This window comes from Mauremys mutica, chromosome 1 (assembly GCF_020497125.1).
Source record: "Mauremys mutica isolate MM-2020 ecotype Southern chromosome 1, ASM2049712v1, whole genome shotgun sequence".
Lineage (NCBI taxonomy): Eukaryota > Metazoa > Chordata > Testudines > Geoemydidae > Mauremys > Mauremys mutica.
Genome location: NC_059072.1, coordinates 340034269 through 340060729, shown reverse-complemented (window position 1 = coordinate 340060729; position 26461 = coordinate 340034269). Strand labels below are relative to the sequence as shown.

General features: G+C 40.4%; 2 protein-coding genes across 4 annotated transcripts in view; both read left to right on the top strand.

The window, feature by feature from the left end:
• FOLH1B (folate hydrolase 1B) overlaps positions 1-25149 on the top strand; it is a 66172-nt gene extending 41023 nt beyond the window's left edge. Inside the window, exons 8-19 of one of the 2 annotated variants that reach the window (XM_045020141.1) lie at positions 3284-3382; positions 4675-4760; positions 6122-6241; positions 8163-8245; positions 10536-10599; positions 11179-11246; positions 17420-17511; positions 18953-19043; positions 19611-19875; positions 21425-21506; positions 23311-23403; positions 24500-25149. In XM_045020141.1, the coding sequence (XP_044876076.1) occupies positions 3284-3382; positions 4675-4760; positions 6122-6241; positions 8163-8245; positions 10536-10599; positions 11179-11246; positions 17420-17511; positions 18953-19043; positions 19611-19875; positions 21425-21506; positions 23311-23403; positions 24500-24689 (1333 nt within the window). In that variant the 3' untranslated portion in view covers positions 24690-25149. The remainder of the gene's footprint in view (positions 1-3283; positions 3383-4674; positions 4761-6121; positions 6242-8162; positions 8246-10535; positions 10600-11178; positions 11247-17419; positions 17512-18952; positions 19044-19610; positions 19876-21424; positions 21507-23310; positions 23404-24499) is intronic. The other variant, XR_006580144.1, reaches the window with a different exon arrangement.
• Positions 25150-25166: 17 nt separating this feature from the next.
• LOC123372141 (N-acetylated-alpha-linked acidic dipeptidase 2-like) overlaps positions 25167-26461 on the top strand; it is a 57099-nt gene continuing 55804 nt past the window's right edge. Inside the window, exons 1-2 of one of the 2 annotated variants that reach the window (XM_045020103.1) lie at positions 25167-25245; positions 25358-25874. In XM_045020103.1, coding sequence (XP_044876038.1) covers positions 25757-25874 — 118 coding nt within the window. In that variant the 5' untranslated portion in view covers positions 25167-25245; positions 25358-25756. Of the gene's footprint in view, positions 25246-25343; positions 25875-26461 lie in introns of those variants that run through there. The other variant, XM_045020098.1, reaches the window with a different exon arrangement.

Sequence of the window (26461 nt, the reverse complement as noted above, 5' to 3'; positions counted from 1 at the left end):
ACAGTAGATTTGACAAAATGCAAAGAAGGTACCAATGAGATTTCTAAGGATTGATACAGCACTCGACCCAAGGTTTAAGAATCTGAAGTGCCTCCCAAAATCTGAGAGGGACTAGGTATGGAGCATGCTTTCAGATGTCTTAAAAGAGCAACACTGCAATGCGGAAACTACAGAACCCGAGTCATCAAAAAAGAAAATCAACCTTCTGCTGGTGGCATCTGACTCATGATGATGAAAATGAACATATGCCGGTCTGCACTGCTTTGGATAGTTATCAAGCAGAACCCGTCATCAGCATGGACGCATGTCCTCTGGAATGGTGGTTGAAGCATGAAGGGGCATATGAATCTTTAGCGCATCTGGCACATAAATATCTTGCGATGCCGGCTACAACAGTGCCATGCGAATGCCTGTTCTCACTTTCAGGTGACATTGTAAACAAGATGTGGGCAGCATTATCTCCTGCAAATTGTAACCAAACTTGTTTGTCTGAGCGATTGGCTGAAGTAGGACTGAGTGGACTTGTAGGTTCTAAAGTTTTACATTGTTTTATTTTTGAATGCAGTTAATTTTTGTACATAACTCTACATTTGTAAGTTCAACTTTCATTATAAACAGATTGCACTACAGTACTTGTATTAGGTGAATGGAAAAATATACTATTTCTTTTGTTTTTTACAGTGCAAATATCTGTAATAAAAATAAATATAAAGTGAGCACTGTACACTGTATTCTGTTTAATTGAAATCAATATATTTGAAAATGTAGAAAATATCCAAAAATACTTAAATAAATGATATTCTATTATTGTTTAACAGTGTGATTAATTGTAGAATTAGTTGTGATAAATTTTTTAATCGTGCGATTAATCACTCTTTTTTAATTGCTTGACAGCCCTAATTATTTAATATTGATGATAGTGTTCAGAGTCTGATGGTGCTGTGTATTGTGTTAACAAGCCCCAATCCTGCAAACACACACAGTAACTTTATGTACATAAATAACCCTGTTGAACTCACTGAATCTATTCACATAAAATGACTCATGTGCATAAGCACATTTAGGATCAGGACAATAAAGGTGAACAATGTCCATGCCCCAAACAGCTTACAGTGTATGTATAAAAAGTCTGTGGACCTGGCTGTCTTACAAGCTTTATGAAAAATAATCTGTGAAATTTAAGCCTAAGTAACCTTAAAACAATAGCTTGCAACTTGGTTGTGCATCAGAGATCATTCTAGTGAGCAGTGACGAAGGGGACACTGTGTTCTGGTACAAGTTCTTCAGTCTTTTTCTTTCTTCTATTTCCCTGCTCTGCAAAAGTTATTTTCTCTCTCTCGCCTCCCTCTCCCCCTCTTGCAGAAATCTTCATCTGAGCCAGAAATAAGCTAGTCTTCAGTGTTGAGAACAAAAAGGTTAAAGATCACATTCACAAATACCTTGGCAAGAGTATTTGAAAAATTAGAACATTACGGTCATTATGGGCAAGGCTGACAAGAAAATCCTGGAGCCGCTGTAAAGTTGTGTGCTCCCTTCCCCCTCCTACTTCCCCCCACATCCAGTTGTAGTAACTCTTGGGTATTTGGTGTATCATATTGGAAGCATGGAAAGACATTTTAAAAAAAAGTTTTGAATCAGCAACATAAACTTTTTTTACTTCCTTCTCTTTTGAAACACATGTCAGAGGTGTCTAAGTGACTTAGTGTCCATTGACTTTCAATGGGACGTAGGCCTCAATGTCACATAACTGCTTTTGAAAATCCCACACATTTATCTTTTTGCTTTTCTGCTTTGTACATCGGCTCGGCGTTAAGCTGTTGATATAATAGTTTCTTTTCTCTAGTAACGCATAATATAATTCCTAGCTTCTGACAGGGAAAGTCCAACATATTTGATTTTACATCTGTTTAAGCCATCTGAGATACAATGTTAAAAGCTACACAAATCCAAAACTTTTGGCAATTCCAGACAATGTGCATGATATTGCCAATCTCGGGTTTACATATAACTTGCTTATAACTGGTCTTTGCATTTATTTTAGGCATTCTTCCTGCGCTGAATTATTCCCCTAGCTGTATGTGCATGACCTTCCCTGAAGCAAATAGGAGCTGTCTACCTGCATAAGAGGGCACAATTAGGCCCTCTTTGGATGAGGTTTAAAAATCAGCCTATGCCTAGCTTTCACTGATATGGTCCTAGTGTAAGCACATATTTCAGGCCAACCTGCTAAGGAATATGGTATTCCCAAATCACTTTCCCACAAAATGTCATGCTTAGTTCATAAAAAAGTGATGTGAGTTTGAAACTGTCTTTTTATGATCGGATGAGCCAGTCAATAGTTGGCAATGTAGCACAACTAGTAATTTTGCCTTTAATTGAGTTGTAAATATCTAGAGAGTTGGTTTTAAAACATATATAAAACATACATCCTCAATAGACATTTGGTTCTTATTTATTATATAAAGATCAGAATGCTTAGTTCTTCCTATTTATAAAACAAATGCATTTTCCATAGATTATCTCATCCTAGAGGCTCCTGGGCATAAAGTATATGCTTAATAGCTTTGCTGAATGTGGATGAATTTATACAGATGCTTAAAATAAAGTACACACTTAAGTGTTATGCTGATTTTGGGGCCAGAATGCCAGAATCAGGGCCACCTTCTGACATTCATAGACCCTGAAGATTACCCCAATTCTTATAAGCACTTAGCAAAATATATAAATATTTAAAAGGGCACCTATTCACATTCACACAGACAGCTAAGCAGGCACTGATTTTTATTGACTTAGTTTGGGGCTTTAGATTGTTCACTATTTAGAATAAGAAGTGGTCTTAGTCTATGTTTTTTCAAGACCCTGGCACGTTTTGAAGCTAAATAAACTAGATTCATCACAAGTCCATGTGTATCACTGAAATATAATTTAAATTGAATAGCCAAAGCGTCAGCTTAGTGTATCCAATTCTGATGTCATTCCACTGATGCAAATACATGGAGTTAATCTGGATTTACAAGGGTGTAACTGAGACCAAGATCTAGCCCATAGGCAGTGGTGCAAGAAAAGATCACTTGAATCATCCAATCCAATTCCCTTCCATTTTAGAAGCCTATTCAATACATTTTTTGTTATACAGCTTAGATGGTAAGCTTCTCGAGGTAAGGTCTGGGGAGTTTCATTCAGTGTTTGTACAGTGCTTAGCACAGTAGAGGCTTGGTCCATGACTGGAATTCCTAGGCCCTACACTTATAAAAAAATCTGGTTTTTATTATTTATATAACAGTGACATGGGAGGACTTGCCCCACCAGACAGCAGTTGGAAAGGAAGCCTGAATGTGTCTTACAACATTGGTCCTGGTTTCATGAGCCGTTACTCCACAAGGTCAGTTTTGCATACACAAAGCAAATTTTAATAGATAAGGGAAATATAACAAGAGTTAGTGAAATATCTGAACTAGAGCTTTGCAAGTTTTGACATTTGGGGGTCATTGCAAGTTTTGCCTTGGTGTCAGGGCATATGGCATTGTTTCTGGGCTAAAGTGAGCTCAAAGCAAAACATCAGCTGAGTGTCTCCTGGTTTTGATGCAAATTCATACATTGTTCAAGGTTCAAGCAATCTGTGACCCAAATTCAATTGAAAGGTTTCCAGATCTTAGCAAACTCTCTGATCAATCAGGGCTGAGTTGAAGGCCTCGCAATAAAAGTTCCTCTCGTCTATTTTGAACTAATCTGTCTTCAGCTTTGGGACTATTTGTTGCATCATATAAAATAAGGACAATATTAATCTCAAATTTACATTGTTCTGAAAATTCTAATGTAATGCATCATTCCTTAAATTGCAAGGCCTCATTTTTGCTTCAGGTGGCTATGACTGAGGCCACATGATCTACTGAATTACAGCCAACGGCTAGAAGCCACATGAATCCTGGAGTTCTCATTCAGGCTGAACTATTGTAATGACCTCAGATGAACCACTTGGCCTCTTCCTCCTCCTATAGTCAAATCATCAGGAAAATGAGATTAAAGAAATACAGGACTGCACTGAGTGTCAGATGCTGCCCCTTAGGTTGTCTGGTACATAAGTGAACAAAAGTCACTTTTGTGATACAACTTAGAATGTCTCCTGATGTTCTGGGGCCTGATGCCTCACTGACTCCCAGCGCTGTGATTCCATTCTCTGCAGTGGAGTTACCCTGGAGTTACACTGGCTAAGTGACAGAGGAACCAACCTCTACATTTTTTTAATAAAATATTTATAAAATATGTTATTTCTCCGTTCTCCCTTCCAACTTTAAAAACAGCTGCTAACAGAACATTATTCTAAATTCAGAGCTTTTAGTCTGTTGCCAGCATAAATCATAGCAGCAACCAGTATAAATAGCATGTTACCAGCATAAATCATAGCACCAACCAGTATAAATCATGCACCAACAATGTGATTAGGTAACTTTTCAATGCCAAATTGTGTCCTCAATTTCAGTAATATAAAGCTGGAGCAATTTCAGTGGACTTTTTCCAGATTTACATTTGTTTAAGTGAGAGCAAAATTCTGCCCTTAGGCTCTCACTATGACATAATATGAACAATATATATATTATACATTTTTAAAGCATATAATGTTTTATTAAGTAATTTGATGAGTTCTCTCTTTAAATTTGCTTTCCAATGCATTAGAAAGGTCAAAATGCACATTCACAGTAGTAATAAAGTGACAAGAATTTACAACGTGATCGGTACCATCAGAGGAGCAACAGAACCAGGTAAAGCCGTTTGTCTTATAAATGATCAGTGGGTGCAGTGAACTAAAGATACACCTAATTAAACACAGTAATTAAAAAGAGAGGACATGGAAGAGGGTTTTCTCTATATTCTACTTGATGAGCACGTCTGTTCGTACACATTGGGGATTTCCTGCAGCAGAACTCATACAGTTTAGGTTACATCAGCACTTTCACTATAAAAACTGGTTTTCAAAGGGGAACATAACCTAGACATAAACATTGGTGTCCAGGCAAGCAATATTGCAGGTACATTCTCTAATGGATTTTTTTTTAATAAGAGAGTTGTGGGGATTTAATAATAAATGGAAGTTTAGATCTTTACGAGTTTGAAAAGACATTCATGTTCTTGCCAATGAAATGGCTTTACCCCTTAATGGCTTATGTGTACTATATTATAGCATCTTTTATCCAACGTGATCTGAAAACCCTGGAATTCATTTTCAGATGTTTATAGGGTGGTAAGATCACGTCATCTGCAACCACAATACAGCCATTTCTGGGCTGAATCACAATTGTAACAACATCAAGGAAGACAGTAGGATTTATTCTTTCTTTGATACTATATCATGTCAACTCATCTTCTATTGTGACTTGGTTAACCCTCATTGTAATGTACCTCTCACCTAGGGCAAGAAAATACTACTTCAGTGTCCTTAAAACTTGTTGAGTTAAGAACACTCATGATGTAAAAATGTAATACTGGGCCAATTTTGATCATCAAATGCACAACAATAAGATGTATGATGGAGTGTCTGTCATAGCAAAGGAAAGTTTTAAGGAGGGATTTGAAACAGAATAATGAGGATAAATAGAACCCCAGAAGATTATTGGTTTTGATACAGTTTTTAAATGTGTGTAGTTTTATTTTAGATTTGGTGGTTCGTACAGTTTTTGGTTTGCTTGTTCATGTGACTTGATTAAACTTCAGGCAAAGACACAGCATAGAAAACGAAAAGCCCAAAGGATGAATATTTTGGAAAATGATGCATGTCAGAAATTGCAACAACTTTAAAAATTTAGACTGCAGTTGGAACTAGTTATTGTTATGGTGTCTGTTATAAACATCTTTTGGGGTTAAAGTACTACTAAGTTTAGAACTTCTACAGATGCTAATATAAATAAGCCACAAACCAGCTGCAGTTCAGCACTAAACTTTCCTGTAATTTTTTTTCTAACGAGATTTACAGTGGCTCCTGCCATTCTGCCACATGTGAAGTAAACTGTTAAAGTGATGTATTTGTTGCCTGCAAACCTACACAGAATACATAGTGACTTTCCATTGACACTTTTACTGCAGGAAAGACATCCTCCAAATAAACCCCCATCATTAATTTCTCCAGACAGATACGTCATCCTGGGAGGCCACCGTGACTCCTGGGTCTTTGGTGGAATTGATCCTCAGAGCGGGGCAGCTGTGGTTCATGAGATTGTGAGAAGTTATGGGAAATTGAAGAAGGAAGGTATGTGACTAAAGAATAAAGCAAACAAAACCATTTACAGATTTTTCTTAAACTAAGGGTCAAATTTCTGCCCTCAGTTGAATTAAGTTAAGTAAGTGCTTAAGTGCTCTGCTAAATCAAGGCCTTAGTCCTTCATATTTGGAATTTGCTGTCAACTCTTCAGTTATCTATTGTAGATATTTCAAAATACCTATAATTATGGTACCCAAAAGATGCGATCCATGAAGATATATAGGCATCTAAGTCCCATTTTTAGGCACCATTGTAATCCACAACTGCTGGTTGGCTTCCATCTAACCCTGTAGGTGTCTAAATTAGCTCAGGGCCTATGTTTTTGCTTATGAGCATGCACATTGCAGCCACACTTTAGGTGTCCGGATCTGTTTCTCATGCCTAAGCCCCAGAATGATTCACAAACCACGGATGTTAGGCATTCAGCAGCCTAAGTTGTGTGCTGGAGTCTGAGCTGGTAAACAAGCTCTATGTTGCAATGCCTAAGTCCCGTGGTGGAGCTTGGCCTACGTGCCTCTCTCATTCATAGTGTGGTAAATTTGCTTTGGCAAGGAATTAAAGTATCTAATTATAGAAATTACTGAACTCTTGTATAGCAGTTTTCATCTTTACAGTGCTTTTCAGCTGCTAATCACTGTTATCTTAACTTTAATTAATTAATCAAAAAATGTTATGATGTTATGACATCCTTGGGTTCCAAGACGGTGATGGGTGTGGGAAGTTTCATCTGGGGAAGAAAATCAGGCAGTGTGTGGAAGATGGGGAAGTAAATATGACATACGGGGTAACTGTTAAAAATTCTGCGGTCTGTGATACACAAGAGGTCAGACTAGATCATGCAGTAATACCATCTGGCCTTAAAAATCTATGGAACTATGCCATAAGCTAGTAAGCATGAATCTGAGAAGACAACTTTTATAGCTTCCAAATCTGTTAAGTGTACATAAGTGTTAAACCAGAGTGAATGGGACTCGGAATACGTACAGGCTACACTGTGGAAAATTAGTGGGAGAACAAGTTTAAAAATACAAGGTTCCTAGTTATACTGAAGGGTGGTGAGGAACATCAACACTATTGAAAGTCAGCTGCCAGAACAAATAGAATCTCCTTTTATGGAGTCTGAAATCCTGGAGACAGAGGTCCTGATATAACTGGAACACTGCTACAGTAGCTTTCTTTGCCCAACCACAACATTTAAAACCTGTTAGAGGTTAATTTTGTTTCCTTCACTGCCTAGTTACCAAACATAATAGGCAACAATGTTTAGTGAAGCCAACCAGGAACAGGAGTAATAGCAGTGGTGTGAAGGAGAGCTTGGATAAAGTACATACAGATAAAAACACATTGCAATATACTGTGCTGCAGATTACCGTGGCTTCAAATCACATGCAAAGCTTTTTAGAGTGAAAGAACATTGTTTAGAGGTGGATCTATCAAAACCACACAGGGGATTCCTCGGTATTTGAGAGTTGGTGTTTGGGAAGAGGGTCAGGGAAAGCCTTTATGGCACTAGACATGGAACAAGTATTAAGATTTATATTTAAATTAAAAAGGACAGTAATTTAATATCTGTATTGAGTAGAGCTGGTTGTAAAAAATCAAAACACTTTTGCAAAAATTCTTCCCCAGTTATTTGCCAAAATGTTGAATTTAGGAAAATGTCAATCACCTCAGGTACTGAGGGAAAACAAAGGTCTGTATCAGGCATAATACTGCAAACTATGAGTAACATTACAAAACATTTTGGGGGTAGATTCCCCAAGCGTGCCTTATGCGCCACACATCATTCTTGCAACTGAGACCCAAACTGTTGTTACTCATGGTGTGATTTAGTTTCCATTTGATATTCACTCACAATGTATTTCTCTGGAGTAATTCTCCTGGTGCTTTAAATCTTTTGTTATTGTAGGATGGAGGCCCAGAAGAACAATAATATTTGCAAGCTGGGATGCGGAGGAATTTGGCTTGCTAGGATCTACAGAGTGGGCTGAGGTAAATCAAGAATAAGTGATCTAAGAGAGTTCTGTACAATGGTAGATCTTTTCCCCCACTTTTTGGAACCTCTTCCAATGAAGCATGTTCATATACACTCAACACGCGAGAGAGTGTCCAAGGTTGTATTGCTAAATACCAAGAAACACTTGAATGTGATAACTAGGACCATACCAAATTCACAGTCCATTTTGGTCAATTTCACGATCATAGGATTTTAAAAATCATAAATTGCATGATTTCAGCTATTGAAATCTGAAATGTCACAGTGTTGTAATTGTAGGGGGCCTGACCCAAAAAGGAGGTGTGGTGGGATTGGGGGGGTTGCAAGGTTATTATGGGCGGGTTGTGGTACTGCTACCCTTACTTCTGCGCGGCTGTTGGCGGCGGCGCTGCCTTCAGAGCTGGGCAGCGTGAGAGCGATGGCTGCTGGCCTGGAGCCTAGCTCTGAAGGCAGAGCTGCCACCAGAAGCAGCGCAGAAGTAAGGGTGGTATTGTATGGCATTGCCACCCTTACTTCTGCGCTGCTGCTGTTGGAGTGCTACCTTCAGAGCTGAGCTGGCCAGCAGCCGCTGCTCTCCAGACACCCAGCTCTGAAGGCAGCACAGAAGTAAGCGTGGCAATACTGCAACCCTCTAAAATAACCTTGTGATGTCCCTGCAACTCCTTTTCGGGTCAGGACCCCCAATTTGATAAATGCTGGTCTCCCCCATGAAATCCCTGTAGTATAGGGTAAAAGCACACAAAAGACCAGATTTCACCAGGGGAGGGAGGGGAACCAGATTTTATGGTTCATGACACATTTTTCATGGAATTTGGTAGGGCCCTAGTAGTAACCCTTTCCCAGGAATACACTAAATTATTCTCGGCTTTAGCAATGAGCAACCTCAGTGTGAATTGCATCTGAAGAGGCCACATGTGCTACCTACAGTATGACCAAAGTAACAATGCTACATCCCAAAACAAAGTGTGTCTGAGAATATACCAACCTATACTTGCAGGTAGGGACCCTGCCAATTGGAGATATTGGGCTCGATTCTCCTTTCAAACCAGTTTTAAATAGGTGTCATTCCATTAACTCCCGTGGAGCTGCTTGAGATTTACACTGAAGTAAACGAGATCAGAATCAGGTCTGTTGTTTTGGTTGCTGCCCTATTAAGAGTGACTTCTGCCCTAGGTACTTTCTGATTTGTACGGAGGTGGTGAATAGCCAGTATCATTAATCCATCTGCATTAAAAATATTCAGAATCAAGGGTACCATGTCTACTGCTTAGAGGGAGACACTGCTTCATTGACTTTAAAAGCACCCACAAGGTCAAGCTAAAGGCTGTTCTAACTCAAATCATTCCAAAGAAGGCCCATAAATCTTGCACTGAGGCTCCTTTTCAGCATGTGAAGTATGACTGGCTTGCTGTTCTATCATCCACTATTTTACTTACTGCAAAATCTTCTTGTTTTCTCTTAGATTACATGGCCATTATAAATAACAGAAGTTCACAGAATAATGAATGATCTAGAAAAGGGAGATTGGTAACTTCTGTTCTCCCTGTCTCATAATACAAGAACAAGGGGACATTCAATGAAATTTAAAGGTTGGAAATTCAGAATGGATAGAATAATTTATTTTCATTTAGCACACAGTTAGCCTATGGAATTCATTGTGACATGAAGCTGTTGAGGCCAGAAGTTTAGCAGATTCAGATGCAGAGCTGTAATAGTAAATATTAAAGCAGCAAGAATTTCGGAAGGCATATCAATACCTGCAAGATTTATGGCATAAGCAAAGCTCTGACTAATGGGATTAGGAGGATATTTCCCTTGGTGACAGATTATCCCGTAACTGTCTATTTCAGTGTTTCTTGCACTTTCCCTGAAGCAGCTGTTCCTGGCTGGTGTAGATGATGAGATATTGAACTAGGTGGTTTGATCCAGTATGGCCATTCGTATGTTCCTAACCTTAAAGAAGGCATGAGGTGCCATCTATAGTAGTTCAGAGCATCTGCTCCATTTAACTAAATGAAACCCTGTGTTTGGTTGGAATGGGCCCCAAATCTCACCTTTAAATGCTTATCCAAAAACTCCTGTATGCAGTTCACCTTGCTCTGAAAGAACTGCTTCGTGTGTCAGTCAGTCCACTTGCTTTGGGAGTCAAGACTGACACGTGGGCCCAACAGTACCATATGGGCTGGATCATGGTAGTTTGGAAAGCTGCAAGAGTCTAGTTAAAATGTACAGTGTTACTTTGAAGGGAAAAGGTAACTAACTTCTTTTTTTTTTCCCCCACCGCAGGAAAATGCCAAACTGTTACAAGCACGTGGGGTGGCCTATATCAATGCCGATTCCTCAGTTGAAGGTGTATACTTGTGTTTCTATGGCAGTGGCAGATGGGAGGTAGATGAAATTGAGACAGCTTCACTTGAGGCTCCGTGCTGACTTTGCCATGAGCCCTGAGAAAAGCACATTGTTGTGTTGGCCCAGGAGCAGCTTGGGAGGGAGATGGTGACCCATAGTTATAATTGTCCCCCTGCTTCAGGGAGGGAGTGCTGGGCATATAACTACACTATCTAACACATGGTGTTGGGGGGGGAGGAAGGGAAGACGGGGGTAGAACCAAGGACCTGCCCACTATCCACCCCTCCCTGTAGCTCTGTAGAGTCAGCTTCCCCTCCCGCGCGGCTCTCCGTGATACGGGTAGCCAGCACAGGGGCCTAAGGCAGGACCCCTGAGCTGCTGTGCTAGCTGAAGCATAATTCAGCCCAAATCCTAAGCCAGTGTGAATGTACTGAGCAGCCTACAGCTGGCAGCCCTAACTACTTTGAAGATCCTGCTTTTTCCTCCTGGTGTCTCCTCTTATTACAGACATGCCTCCCCCCTCCACAAAGACACAGAGCAGACTTGGTTTTCTATTGTAAATGCTGACCTTGTCTTTCAGGAAACTACACTCTGAGAATTGATTGTACTCCGCTGATGTACAGCCTGGTGTACAGCTTGACCAAAGAGGTAAAGATACACTAAAATATCAACTAAGGTAGCAACAGTAACTACCCATAGGAGCTGGTTATTGTACTGGATGTGAAACTGTTCTTATTAGTAAGAGACTCAGGCCAAAATTCTGCATGGTTGTCAGGGCTTATGCTGATTGTAGTAAAATCTGTCATGGGCATCATCAGATAGTTAGGCCTCAATGATCAAATTCCACTCTCGTTTACCTCAGTGCCACCACAGACACCAGTGTGGTTGACCAGATGTAATGAGAGTAGAATTTGGCCATCAAGAATTCAATTTAATAATGTCACCAATTCACATTTCTTATATACTGGTACTCTGGAGAGGTCAGTAGTGACTCCATAGTTAAGGCTATATTGAGTTTTTTCCTTAAAATGTGTGTGAGGGGGCAGAGAAACTGGTGTTTGGCACAGCAGAGGTTAAATAAAACTTGGGTTCAGCGAGCCCCACCTCACTACACCTACAGCCAATGCATGCCTGGAGTGGGGAGAAAAGAAGGGAGCCTGGCTCAACTGGGGGATGACTGGCTAGGAGGCAGGAGCGCTCTGCCTGCCTGCCTGAAGGGATGGATCAGTGACCTGCCAGCCAGCACAGCCACTTGCGCCAAGTAAGGTCTCCCCTGCCAAGGAGAGGCAACCGGACTAGTGGGGCCATGCCCCAAACTGAAGAGACTTGTAGGAAGTAGCCCAGGGAAGTGGGTCTTTCCTTGCTGCTGGGAGGGAGACCCCATCTCCCCTGTTTAGGGGTTGATCTGCACAGGGCTCTGGACGGGACCCGGTCCCCTTACCCCCTCACCTTACAAACTGAAAGGCCAGTAGTCTAGCCACTAGGCCGCCTGGAAGACACTATCACAATGCGATTCAAATCCCACGGTTTACTGGTTGAATGCAGCTTGAGTGTGACTGGTGAGGAATTGGGTGTGTACTATTTGGGTGGTCATTTGTTGAAAGCGAAAGGGAGTTTGTTGTGGAGGTGGGTGTGTTTGACTGTTACAATGTTGGGCAGGTAAAGCCTTTGAACTGAGCTTGGTGTGGATGTTAGAGTTGGTTGAACTGGAGATTTCCTTTACTTTTAGTGACTGTATTAAACAAAAATGCACTTGTGCAACCTTAATTCCAAATTAACAGTATTTTGTGTGAATGTTATTAGAAGAGTTTCAATCCATAGATCATGACTTACCTAGTTATAAGAATGATTTACAGCAGTAACAGCTAATGTGAACAGGTTTTCCCTTCTGCAAAGTAATTCTGCTTAACTTCAAATTTCAGTGGCATGCTACAGTATAATGACATTTCACTTCTAATGAGTAAATCAAGGTTTTATATATACTTTTGATCAATATATATATTAAACATTCCCCTTTCCTCCCCCCCCCCCCCCCAATAGCCATGCCAGATAAGTTGCAATTCTTTTACAGCCATGCCTGCTGTGAAATCTGTCTATTCTGGTACTTTCCCTAAGTACTAAGAGTTTTCAAGGCATTCACAGCATGCCAGCCCGCTACATTAAACACAGTGTGACAGATATGGCCAACATTAAAGCTGAATGTTGAAAACAAGACTCATGAGGAAAGACTGAAAAAATTGGGTTTGTTTAATCTGGAGAAGACTGAGAGGGGACATGATAACAGTTTTCAAGTACATAAAAGATTGTTACAAGGAGGAGGGTGACAAATTGTTCTCATTAACCTCTGAGAATAGGACAAGAAGCAATGGGCTTAAATTGTTAATAGGGAGGTTTAGGGTGCACAGTCCAAACATTTTTTTTTCTCACTCTCAAGGTAGTTAAGTACTGGAACAAATTGCCTAGGGAGACTATGGAATCTATATCATTGGAGGTTCTGAAGACAGTTTAAACACCTGTCAGGAATGGTATAGTTATTACATGGTCCTGTCTTGAGTGCAAGGGACTGAACTAGATGACCTATTGAGGTCCCTTCCAGTCCTACACTTCTATGATTCCAACATATCAATTTTAATTTCACCTAGCATGTATTCATAGGGCCAGGCTGTGATCCTCTTATTCTGTCCCAGATTTTGGTGTCAGTAGAGAAGGTTTTAGAACAAATTGATAAATTAAACAATAATAATTCATCAAGACCAAGTGGTATTCTCCCAAGAGTTCTGAAGAAATTCAAATATAAAATTGCAGAACTACTAACTGCAGTATGTAACCTATCATTTAAATCAGCCTCTGGACCTGATGACTGTTACTAATGTAATGCCAATTTTTCAAAAAGGCTCCAGGGGCAATCTTGGCAATTACAGGCTGGTAAGCCTAACTTCAGTACCAGGAAAATTGGTTAAAACTATAATAAAGAACAGAATTATTAGACACATATATAAACAAAATATGTTGGGGAAAATTCAACATGGCTTTTTAGAGAAATCATGCCTCACCAATCTATTAGAATTTTTCATGAGTGTCAACATGCCTTTGATATGGTTCCTCACCAAAGGCTCTTAAGCAAATTCAGCAGGTCCTATCTGGTTAAAAGATAGGAAACAAAGGGTAGGAGTAAATTGTCAATTTTCACAATGGAGAGACATAAATAATGGGTCCCTCCAAAGATCTGTACTGGAACCAGTGCTGTACAACATATTCATAAATGATCTGGAAAAGGGGGTGAACAGTGAGGGGGCAAAGTTTGCAGATAATACAAAGTACTCAAGATAGTTAAGTCCAAAGTTGACTGCAAAGACTTATAAAGAGATCTCACTAAATTGGGTGAAGGAGCAACAATATGGCAGATAAAATCCAATGTTGATAAGTGCAAAGTAATGCACATGGGAAAAAATAATCCCAACTATATGGGGTCTAAATTAACTATTACCCCTCAAGAAAGAGATCTAGGAGTCATTGTGGATACTTCTCTGAAAACATCTCTCTCTGTGCAGCGGAAGTCAAAAAAGCTAACAGAGTGTTAGGAAACATTAGAAAAAGAATAGATAATAAAACAGAAAATATCATAATGCCACTATATTAGTCCATCGTATGCCCACATCTTGAATACTGTGTACAGTTCTGTTGCTGCACCTCAAAAAAGAGATAGTAGAATTGGAAAAGATATAGAGAAAGACAACAGAAATGATCAAGGGTATGGAATAACTTCCAAACAAGGAGAGAGTAAAAAGACTGGCACTATTCAGACTGGAAAATAGACAACTAAGGGGGGATATGATAGAGGTCTATAAAATCATGAATGATGTGGAGAAAGTGAATAGGGAAGTGTTATTTATCCCTTCACATAATACAAGAAGCAGGGTTCACCCAATGAAATTAATAGGCAGCTGGCTTAAAACAGACAAAAGGAAGAATTTCTTCGTACATCACAGAGTCATCTTGTAGAATTCATTGCCTGGGGATATTGTGAAGGCCAAAAGTATAACTGGGTTCAAAAAAGAATTAGGTAAGTTTATGGAGGATGGGTCCATCAGTGGCTATTAGCCAAGATGGTCAGGGACGCAACCCCATTCTCCAGGTGTCTTAAACCTCTTATTGGCAGAAGCTGGGACTGGACAACAGGGGATGGATCACTCAAAATTGCCCTGTTCTGTTCATTCCCTCTGAAGCATCTCGCACTGGCATCTCAGAAAACAGGTACTAAGCTAGATGGATCCTTAGTCTGACCCAGTATGGTCATTCTTATGTTTATGTTCTTACATATATTTATTTAGATTTGTACAAAAATAAGAACGGTGACTTTATTCCCTTAGTAGTCTCAATGACTTGTACTGTAAGATGCTGCTCATCACAAGTAAGTCTATTACAGTCTGGTCCACGTTGATTCTTAATCTGGTATTTTCTATTAATCTGTAACTCAAGATGTCCAGTTAGGAATACTTGGTTGGACTTCTACATGTAAAATATCCATCTGCCCTTTTAGACCAAGAATCTCTAATTTAATATGCCACATCTTGGCAGGTAGTGCAAGGTGAAAATCAGCTTGTGACTAGGTTGCTCCTGGTCTCGCAACAATTTACAACTATGTCTCCAGTTGGATGCAAAGATCAAGGGTTTTATTTGGTTGTCATCCCCTCATGAAGGACACCCCCTGCAGCAGTCTTACTCAACAAGTCACTGGTAGTAAATCAAAATAATACTCTCACATCAGAGCTACTTTCCTTCATGCAGGCACTGTCTCTGGTCAGTCACAGAATCATAGAATATGAGGGTTGGAAGGGACCTCAGGAGGTCCTCTAGTCCAACCCCCTGCTCAAAGCAGGACCAATCCCCAACTAAATCATCCCAGCCAGGGCTTGGTCAAGCCTGACCTTAAAAACCTCTAAGGAAGGAGATTCCACCACCCCTCCTAGTGGAAACGTTTTTCCTAATATCCAACCTAAACCTCCCTCACTGCAACTTGAGACCATTACTCCTTGTTCTGTCATCTGCTACCACTGAGAAAAGTCTAAATCCATCCGCTTTGGAACCCCCTTTCAGGTAGTTGAAAGCAGCTATCAAATCCCCCCTCATTCTTCTCTTCTGCAGACTAAACAATCCCAGTTCCCTCAGCCTCTCCTCATAAGTCATGTGCTCCAGCCCCCTAATCATTTTTATTGCCCTCCACTGGACTCTTCCCAATTTTTCCACATCCTTCATGTAGTGTGGGGCCCGAGACTGGACACTGTACTCCAGATGAGGCCTCACCAGTGCTGAATAGAGGGGAATGATCACATCCCTCGATCTGCTGGCAATGCCCCTATTATACAGTCCAAAATGCCGTTAGCCTTTCTGGCAACAAGGGCACACTGTTGACTCATATTCAGCTGCTCGTCTAGCGTAGGTCCTTTTCTGCAGAACTACTGCCTACCCACTCAGTCCCTAGTCTGTAGCAGTGCATGGGATTCTTCCGTCCTAAGTGCAGGACTCTGTACTTGTCCTTGTTGAACCTCATTAGATTTCTTTTGGCCCAATCCTCTAATTTGTCTAGGTCCCTCTGTATCCTATCCCTACCCTCCAGGGTATTTATCACTCCGCCCAGTCCCTGGTCCCAGCCATGCCTCTCTCACAGAGTGGGAGCAGGAAATCTGCTCTCCCTCCCATCCAGTTCCCAACTAGGTTGGGTTCTCCCCTTTTAGCCTTTCCTTCCAAGGTGTAGCAGGGCAAGGCTGACTGAGCCTACAGCAGTTCATTAACCCTTTCCAGGCCAGTGTGGGGTTTGTATATGTCATCACACAAATCAACATAGTCACTGCTGACAACTGAAAGCCAGTGGACCAAATTTTCAAAAGAGTCTGCTTACACTGGGTGCCACAGTTTTCGGGTGCTCAACTTGAGATAGTTCTGGTCTAAATTTTCATTGATTTGGGTCACCCACAGCTTCCACTAAAGCTAGTGGAAACTGTATGCATTCAGGTTTCAGAGTAGCAGCCGTGTTAGTCTGTATCCGTAAAAAGAACAGGAGTACTTGTGGCACATTCAGCACCTCTACAAATCAGACCAAAGGCATCTCAGATTGAGCACCCAGAACATTTTTGAAACTGTTGGCCCAATTACCTAACAATGAACCTGATTCCACAACCCATACTCAAACTGAGTACCACTTGCAAATTACACAGGATTAGGCCTAGTGATACCACAACCTATTGGTTGCTAATGTCTGAGCAATACTAGACTTACACCATCCCTATCCTGGGCCAATACATGACAAAATGCTTTCACAACATTACTTCTTTAAGAATCTTGATCCTGACCTAAAGAGGTAAATGCAAATACCTTTTCTGTGCTGGGTTATTATTGTTGAGTAATTCCTTAAACAAAGAAATAAAAACGTAGCAATCTTTCAAAAAAAATATACCTATAGCTTTTGAAACTGCCGAGTAAATCAGAGGACACTAAAAATAGAGGCATGACATGAGCTTTATTATTATTATTTATGTGTGTCTGTAGCACCTTTCATCTGAGCACCACAAACCACAGCACAAACAATAATTAAGACTCACTGCACTGTTGTGAGATAGGTAATTATCATTACACCCTTTTTTCAAATTAGTAGAATGTAGCACAGAAAGGCTGGGTGATTTGCCCATGGTACCTGAGTCAGTGGCTTAGTTTTTGTTCTAACTAATCGACTTTATGTCATATCTGGTTGTGAATTTGTTGCTTAACAACACTTAAAATTGTATCCCTCCGTCTTTTTTTTTTTTTAACATGTATTTCTCTAGATACCAAGCCCAGATGAGGGATTTAAAGGCAAATCACTTTATGAGAGCTGGCATGAAAAAAACCCATCTACAGAATATAAAGATGTCCCCAGGTAAGTGACAAAGGATATGTGCAGAAGTTACTGCAAGTTGAAAAATAGGTTTTCTTTGTATTTCTAGCCACATGGAAAGCTGAACTCTTAAAAGAAATAGTGGGGCAGACCCTCAGAAGTGGTGTAATTGTCAAAGATTCATGGACTTGTGACAATTTACACCAGCTGTGTATCTGTACCTGTACTCAGAATTGGAGGAATTACATATGACAGAGCAAATTGTCAGTATAGCCGGGCTTTAGCCACATGATTCCTTATAGGTTCCAGGATGTGTCTAACTCCCTAGGAAACCACAGCTAAAATGGGATTATCTGCTTCCAGAACATTTGGGGCAGGGTGTCAATTACAACATAGCCCGTCTGGGGTTGAAGTCAGACCTAAGTGTAATTGTTCTATGGTTAGAAGTAGGAAGCAGCGTTTTATTGTCATTTTAGCCTTGTTTCTGAGAAAGCATAACTAGTGTGTGAAAAGAAACAGTGACCTTTAATTCTGTAGGGTTAGCAGCCCTTGGAGTCTGCATTTTATTCAGTGCCTGGAGGAAGTAAAACTAGCCAGAATTTTTTGGAGCTGGTGTTTTGTTTTGTACAGTTTTCTTCAGTCTGGTCATATCAACCATTTTTCATCTTTCTTACTTCGTGATTTTCTGTGCCTCTCTGAAAGGCAAGGCTCAAGCCCTATAGCCCCTCATAATCTTCTCAGTAAAGGTCTCTGCAGCTAGCTGGGTAGGGATAGAAATATTTTCTCAAATGGAAAAAGCAGAAGTTAGAGGGAGGTGGATTGGGCCAAAACAGCATCATCTCCTAACCCTTACCACCAACCACATGGAAAGCCTTAGATTCTGTAGCCTAAAGAAGACGCTTTGTCTGGGTGAGAAGGCTCAGGGCTGCTTTTCATCGCACTATCCCCCTTTAGATCTACAGGGATTGCCCCTCATAACATATAAAGTTGATCCTGTTAAGTCGTGACTAGGAGATGCTGGGCAATGGGTCTATTCCCTTAGACCTGTCCGCATCTCTTGTGTAGATTCCTGCTCTGTGCTGTTGTATTCCCCCTCAGATGAGATGCAGGGATTGACCAGGGTTCAGTAGAGACTCCATGTCAGAGAGGCCCTTAAGTGAGCAAGAATAAGGAAGTGGATTTGGAGCCAAATTCTTCCCTGCACTAACTTCACTGAGTTCCATGTGATGAGTCTGGCCCACTGTGAACAGCAGAGTTGCTAGGAGATGCACATGGTGGGTGATAGACGACTCAGGAATGACAGAGATTATGTTAAGGAGATGTTTGGAGGAAGAGTGTGGTGGGGAATGCCCTGGAATGGGGTGGAAGGGATGAAATAGGCGAGAGACAGGAATGGGGAGTTTATTAATACAATATTTTGAAACATACTAAACATTGTACTTAGATACTTTACTCAAGATCTGTTCCCTTTTCTTGTCAAAAGAATAAATAAGCTGGGTTCTGGCAATGACTTTGAAGTCTTTTTTCAGCGGCTTGGCATTGCTTCAGGCAGAGCACGTTACAGCAAAAACTGGGTAAGTCTGTCATCACACCATCTCATCACTGTCCCTCATAACCCACTGATACCATCAGCTGCGATTCAACGATTGTAAGCTCTTTGGGGCTAGGACTGCCTTTTTATTCTGTTTGTACAGAGCCTAGCACAATGGGATCCTGCTCCAGGACTGGGTGCCTGGCTATTACCGCAATAATTCATACATAGTGGTGATAATAACTGTGAACTTGGCATGAACCAACCAAATCATAAAGGCATTTAGTTCAAAGTAAATGACAGGATAGTGACACAGAATTGCTTACGGCCAGTAGCTCTAAGAAAGCTTTGAATGCTGAAGTGATTTTTTTTACAACGATGACTGCTTTGATTCTTTCTGTGTCCGCATTGAGAGACATGCACAATTACAATAAGATAACAAGTCACAGTCTATTAAGCAAGGTCTTCCCCTATGAAGAGGAGTATTGAAAATATGAACAAAGAGGATTGCTGTGATGCAGGCACACAAGAGGGAATGTTTTGCAGGATAGTCAAGCTGTCCAAACCGGCTTTATAAATAACACATTTTTAAATTCATTTTTTTTTCCAGAGAGTGGAAAAATACAGTAGCTACCCAGTTTACCACAGTGTCTATGAGACCTATGAGATTGTGGAGAGATTTTATGATCTGACTTTTAAGAATCACCTGACAGTGGCACAGGTACGAGGAGGGTTGGTATTTGAACTGGCCGACTCTGTGGTCCTTCCCTTTGACTGCAGAGATTACGCAGAGGCTTTAAGGAACTATGTTCAAGTCATCTATAATTTGTCAAAGAATCATCAAATGGAACTGACAGCGTACAGCGTGTCGTTTGGTACGTACCGCCCTCCACCAGAACCTTCCTCTTTCTATTGTTCATTATTTGTATTGTGATAGCATGTAGGATCCCCTGTCATGAACCGAGGCCCCATTGTGATGGGTGCTGCACAAACAGAACAAAACTAGTCCCTGCCCCTAAGAAGATTACAATCTAATTAATGATTTTATTTTGATTTTTTTTAAAAAAAGAAACCACATGCCTAATTGCACAAGAGCCTTTTGAATATCACTTAAAATAAACCTCTTATAATACAAAAGGCCCAGCAAACATACAATCAGAGCGAATGAATAAACAAACCCCCATTCTCTCCAGGTCACCACCCGTAGCCAGATGTCCAGAGAAATAAATGGGCTTTGCATTGTGGCCCTGAAGTTCAACAATGGTGCGCTAATCTCAACAAATCAGGGGGGAATGAATTACAAAGCTGAGTTGCCAACTCTTATGATTTTTATCACGGGTCTCATCAGATTTGGCGCTTTTCTCAAAGCTCCATTTGCCGTAGTCACATGACAATGGGGGAAATCTCAACTTACTTTTTGTTTTAAATGAAAATCTCTAGCCCTGATGGTTGCTGAGAAAAGCTTGAAAAAGCTACTCCTAAAAGCTCGAACACCAGAAGACAAAGTGATTACAAAATTGATCGATCAGAAAAGACCCTCGTGATTGGTTTTGAAATTTCATGATTTTGGGGGCTGACTCAAGATTTTTGAACTCTTGGGGTTGGAAATACTGAGGGTCCCTCACAGGAAAAAAAAACACACTGCCAGCAACCTTCTCCTGCTTAAACTGAGCACCATGCCCAAGGAATCTTAAATCCTGCCCTGCATGGCCCTTTGCCTATCTTCAGTGGAGCCAGAATTTCACCCTGCAGACTCATAGATTGGCATTTCTGTGGGATGGAAAAGGAGTCATCACCTGGACAGGCAGTTTCCATACCCCAGTGCCCCTCCTGGCTGCAATGTTTGGAGATACAAATATACGCTATCCAAGCTACTGTGTGGCCCATAATGCCTAAAGCCAAATGAGTGCAGGTAATAGGAGCTAGTGCAGTGCTTTGCACCAATTAAACTCTTGCTGATAAAAATACAAGGAATACCATCGACATTTATAGTGCCAAAATGACTTACCTGTACAAGAAGGGAAATAAGTTATACTGGCATAAGGCACCTTTATACTGGTATAACTGTGTCCACACTCGGACTGGTTCTGGTATAGTTATACTGGTACAAAATCCATGTGTGGACCAGGCCTTATTTATTTTTTTAAAATAATTTTTCAAATAACCCAACACTTAAAAACAAAACCACACTAACCAACTCCCGCATCTTCATGCGAGCTCTGTCAGCTCTCAGTGTGCATGTGCAATCATGTGATAGTGAGGGCATTTCTGCTGTTTGAGTGTCTAAACTGTACACACACACACACACACACACACACACTTCATTTTGCTCTTTGTGCTATGAGAATTAACATGATCATGTTGGTTCATTGGCAAAAGCTAAACAGAACTCAAAGTTAAGCTCTTCCTTTCCCATCTCTGCAGGTGCTCTCTTCTCTGCTGCAGATAATTTTACAGAAGCTGCCACTGACTTTCACAGGAGACTGCAGCAAGTTGACATCAATAAGTAAGTTCTACAGATTCCTTAGCCATCAAACCAAATAATTAAATTCTTCAGGCCTAGTGGGGCAGCCTTCACTCATGCTGTGAGCTCTTATATAAACTATCTCATTAACAAGTGCCCACTAACGGGAGTGAGGGTTGTACCAATTGGGTCCCTTTAAGGGTTATAATAATCAGGTCGCCATTAAAGCACAAATGTTTATCCAGTCTTCTGTTTAATACTTAGAGTGCCAGACTCTCATTTACACTAATGTCCCTTTCTGCCACTCACGTTCTCATTTTCTGACCAACAGCCAGAGTGGTGAAACAGAGCCTTATTGCAAATGAGAAGCAGATCCAGGATAGATAGCTTTTTAATGGTGGCCATTCTGAATTTAAATAAATTAACAGCATTTGACTTATTTATAGGAATTTGTGTGATGATCATGTCTCTAGTACCAGGATTGCTTATAGTGCTAAAGATGCAACATATTAACTCTAAAAGGCTGCAGATTTCAATGCAGCATGCGGATGTATGCCCGCTGAGGATCTGGTCCTCACATAAAGCTGTGTGTAGTCGGTCAGCTGTTTCTTTTACATCCCATTTACACATAAAAATGTTGCTGCTTTCTTAGTTCTCTCCTTTCTTACTTAGTTTGATTTTTGCAGCACCTTTCCCTAACTCTAGGAACATGAATATCTGTTAGTTATCAATTATAAGGCTTACACTTCAAGATTCACCATTTGTAAATAGCTGGATTGTTTTTGTTTAGCTGGTTGGTTGTTTTTTTTGTTTTTTTTTCAGAACCACTGAAATATATCCGTAGAAATAAATGGACTCTAACTAAACTTTGTTTCAGCATTTTTTTAAAAATGCTTGGTGTCTTTTTTTTTTTTTATTAAGATCAGAACACTAATTATTAACCTTAATCATTCCATATGGCAAAGATGGAATTTTTGCTATGTGTTATTGAATGTTGCTACATGATATCAAATGGGATACCTCAGTTCAAGAACAATTATATTAACATAATTTGAGTTGAACTTAAGCAATGACCAAATTCTGCTTTTGTTTATACTGGTGTAAATTTGGAACTGACTACAGTTGAGTTACTCCAGATTTATACTGATGTAGCTGAGATTTTGCCCTAGTGATTCAACTGCAAAGCTCAGCAGTATGTCACGTTGCACACAGGTTTCCAGTCCCACTGGTAAATATATTATTTATTTGTTAAGCATCAGTACAGTGCTTGGTGCTGTACAAAACACACAGATACACACAGTCTGTGCTCCAAGAAACTTTTATTTAAACAAACACACCAAACAATTCAGGCAACACAATTCACAGACCAGCCCAAAAATTGTTCTAACGAAGTTCCTTTTTTTATTTTTAAATTGAGAGGTTTTTTATATAAAAAATAAATGCATTTTTACTGAAGTTGCTTGACTTTGATAGGCTTCATGAAAGAAATGAGTGTTAAAAAAGAATTGTATGGAGAGGGAGTGATTGTCTTGAACATGACAGTGGGAGAGAGTTTCAGGTATAAGGGACAGCTTGGGAGAAAGTATTTAATTATCCTTTCCTTCTTACAGTACATTCCTTAGCACCTAAGAACAGCCTTACAGAACCTCCACATTATGTGCCAGATCCTCAGGGTAGCTCGACATTGATCTGTTGACTTAACTGTGATTGGCTTCACAGGTGTTGTACTCATTAAATTCTACAAGCTGTGTTTAGACATGTATTGAAGCTGTGAAAGTTTTAGTACAGGATGCACATGTTCAAAGTACTCTGAGGCTAAGACAGACCTCTGTTGCTTTCTTTTCAGCCCAATCGCTGTAAGAGCATTGAATGATCAGCTCATGTTTTTAGAAAGGGCTTTTATTGATCCTCTTGGTTTACCTGGCAGGCCATTCTACAGGTAGGCAAACATTATCTACAACAAACTTTACTTGTTTTTTGCCTAAGAACTCTAAGAAATGTCAACCACTTGTGATTTACAGGTATCTGCAGAGTGTGAACAAAAATGGAAAATTATTATTTAACATGGGAAAAGGGGCATAAATAAGTATAATAGGATAAGAAAAAGAAAGGGAAAAATTAGTCTGAATATTAGGATAAAATTCAGTGATGTGATATATAAGGGCCTGATTGAAAGGCCGTTAAAGTTAACAGGAGTATTTTCACTGATTTCAGTGGGCTTTGGATCAGGTCATGAGCATTTGATCCTGTTCCCATTAAAGTCCAATCCAAAACTTCAAAGCAGTGTAGAATCAATCCCTAACATGCTTCTTAAAAAAAACAAAAAACAAAAAGCGGGGGGGAGTGTCCTAACACATGGAACAGTTAACCTTAGACTGATCATAGTGGTACGAAATATAGCGAAAGAGCAGCGCTGCAGTAGTAGTAAAGTAGATTTGCTGGTCTCTAACATTTTAACTGGTCCATTCAATCTTGTTTTGTGGGCAGACTAGCTGAACCTTCTACATCCTTCTCCCACTCCAGCATAATGCAGAACATTCACCTTTCCTGAAAAAAGCAGTCTAGCAAGAGAAAACAGACATTAAGATTTACAATCCTTGTACTTTTAACATCTCCTGAATAAATATCTGTCAAGGCCAGTTTACTGATGCTTTAAGCCTTCCTAACTCAAAGTACTCTTCAGCTGCCAGAAACTGTGATTATTTGTTTTTTTTCTTTAATCAAAAACACTGGGGAAGAAAAAAACATTTATAATCTGTCTCCACTCCTCCAGGACACTGGTATTCACATGGACTAATTTAGTGTGTTCGTAGGTGTGCTTAGAAGATATCTGGGGGAGAAATGGGAATTTTAGATTTTTGCTTTTTTGCTTTATATAGTGCAGGCATTATTGCTAAAAGAATCCTATTTATTTGCATTCCCAATACCAAGGATTTGCTTTGACAGCTGATATATTCATTGGATGAGGATTTATTCAGAAAATAAACATTTGTTCTATTTTCATAATGTGCAGTAATTTTTCTCTTTCCCCACAGGCACATTATTTTTGCTCCGAGCAGCCACAACAAGTACGCTGGAGAGTCATTCCCAGGGATCTACGATGCCATGTTTGATATAGAAAACAAAGCAGATCAGCGCAAAGCCTGGGAAGAAGTAAAGAGGCAGATCTCCATTGCAGCCTTCACCGTGCAGGCTGCAGCAGGGACGCTGAAGGACCTCACATAAACATAGCAGCAGCATACTCAAAAGTGAAAGACTCGAGTTGACAGCTGGGGAGCCCTCAAACCCAGAGCATTTACAGACATGAGTAGGATTATTTTAAAACCCTTGTTCTTTGCAAACAGTCAGTCTCCCTCACTCACTTCCATTACATTTAACAACATTAATAAGGTATGATACCTCTGAAATTCTATTTGGAGAGAGTGGAGTTGAGATCATTGCTCAAGCGAGATACTAAATTAAACAATGTTCATTTCAAATTGCCACCCCCACACATGCACACACAAAAACCCCTGATTTCCTTTTCATGTAACATGTTCAATTGCAGAAATCACAATGTTTGTAGTCTCACAGTTGTGCAGTGTATTTAATCTAATCTATTGGCCTGATTGTTTTGATGATTATCTTGTAGTACTTTTATCAGTAAAACAGAACAGTCATCCTTATTTCCAACACTTTCTAACATATTAATTAATTTTCTAGTATTTTCTACAGCGTTGCATAACTATACTCTAGGTGATGCCCCTACAGCTCCCCATTGCACAAGGAGTCATGCAATAAGGTGAGAATATCTGCTTAAAATGGTGTCACAGATGGCATGGGGGAAAGGTAGTGATCATGGAGAGTTCTGGGCCGAGCGCTCAGGTGACTCATCTTTGTTACTTTTCTCTTAGCATCTTGAAGCCATTTAAAAACAGGATGAAACAAGAAACCTCCCAGTCACTATTAATAAAAAGGTGGATGGGAACAATAAATGTCAGCCATGAAATGACTTAGCACAAATGGGCTTTCAGTCTGAGGATGATGATCCTGTGCAAAAGGTACACCGCTACCTCAATATAACGCCACCTGATATAACACGAATTTGGATATCACGCGGTAAAGCAGCATTAGGTGGGGGGGGGGGTGTTGCGCACTCCAGTGGATCAAAGCAAGTTCAATATAACACAGTTTCACCTATAACGCGGTAAGATTTTTTGGCTCCCAAGGACAGCGTTATATCGAGGTACAGGTGTATTCCTAACTAAATCTATTTGTCTGTCTGTTTTCAAGGTATTTCTAATGTGCAAGGAATGAGAAGCAAGGACAAACTATTACTGTCTTCCTTAGACCCTCCTTTCAAGTTTTGCTATAAGCTCAGCACACCAGCCAGCCGTAACTTTTGTAAAGAGAGAAAGATGTGGCGACAAGGTACAGGTTTCAGCATGTATGAGTCTGGCATGCAATTTACTCAGATGATCAGCAGTGGCTGCTCTAATGAGCACACAAGCCAACTCAAATCAGAGAGAGAAAAGACTTTCAAAGTTAGGTCACCTCTCCAATCCCCTGCCTCTTGGATTTTTCCCTATGGTGTAGTTCCTTGTGCTTTGACCTGCCAATTTTAAATGACCCAAGAAATGAGGCTTCCAGCAGTTTTCTTGGAAGATTCCTCCATGTTCTAGTGGTTCTCACTGTCATGATGACATTCCCCCCCGACCTCAAACTTTTTATTGCACCATAAACTATTCCTCTCCCTCCTTCATGTTTGCACCCTTCAGTTACATGGTTATTGTCCCCAATAGCCGTGATGGGCAACCTGCGGCCTGTCAGGGTAAGCCCCTGGCAGGCTGCGAGACAGTTTGTTTACATTGACCATCCGTAGGTATGGCCGCCCACAGCTCCCAGTGTCTGCGGTTTGCCGTTCCCGGCCAATGGGAGCTGCAGGAAGTGGTGTAGGCCACAGGGACGTGCTGGCCACCGTTTCCCACAGCTCCCATTAGCCAGGAACAGTGAACCAC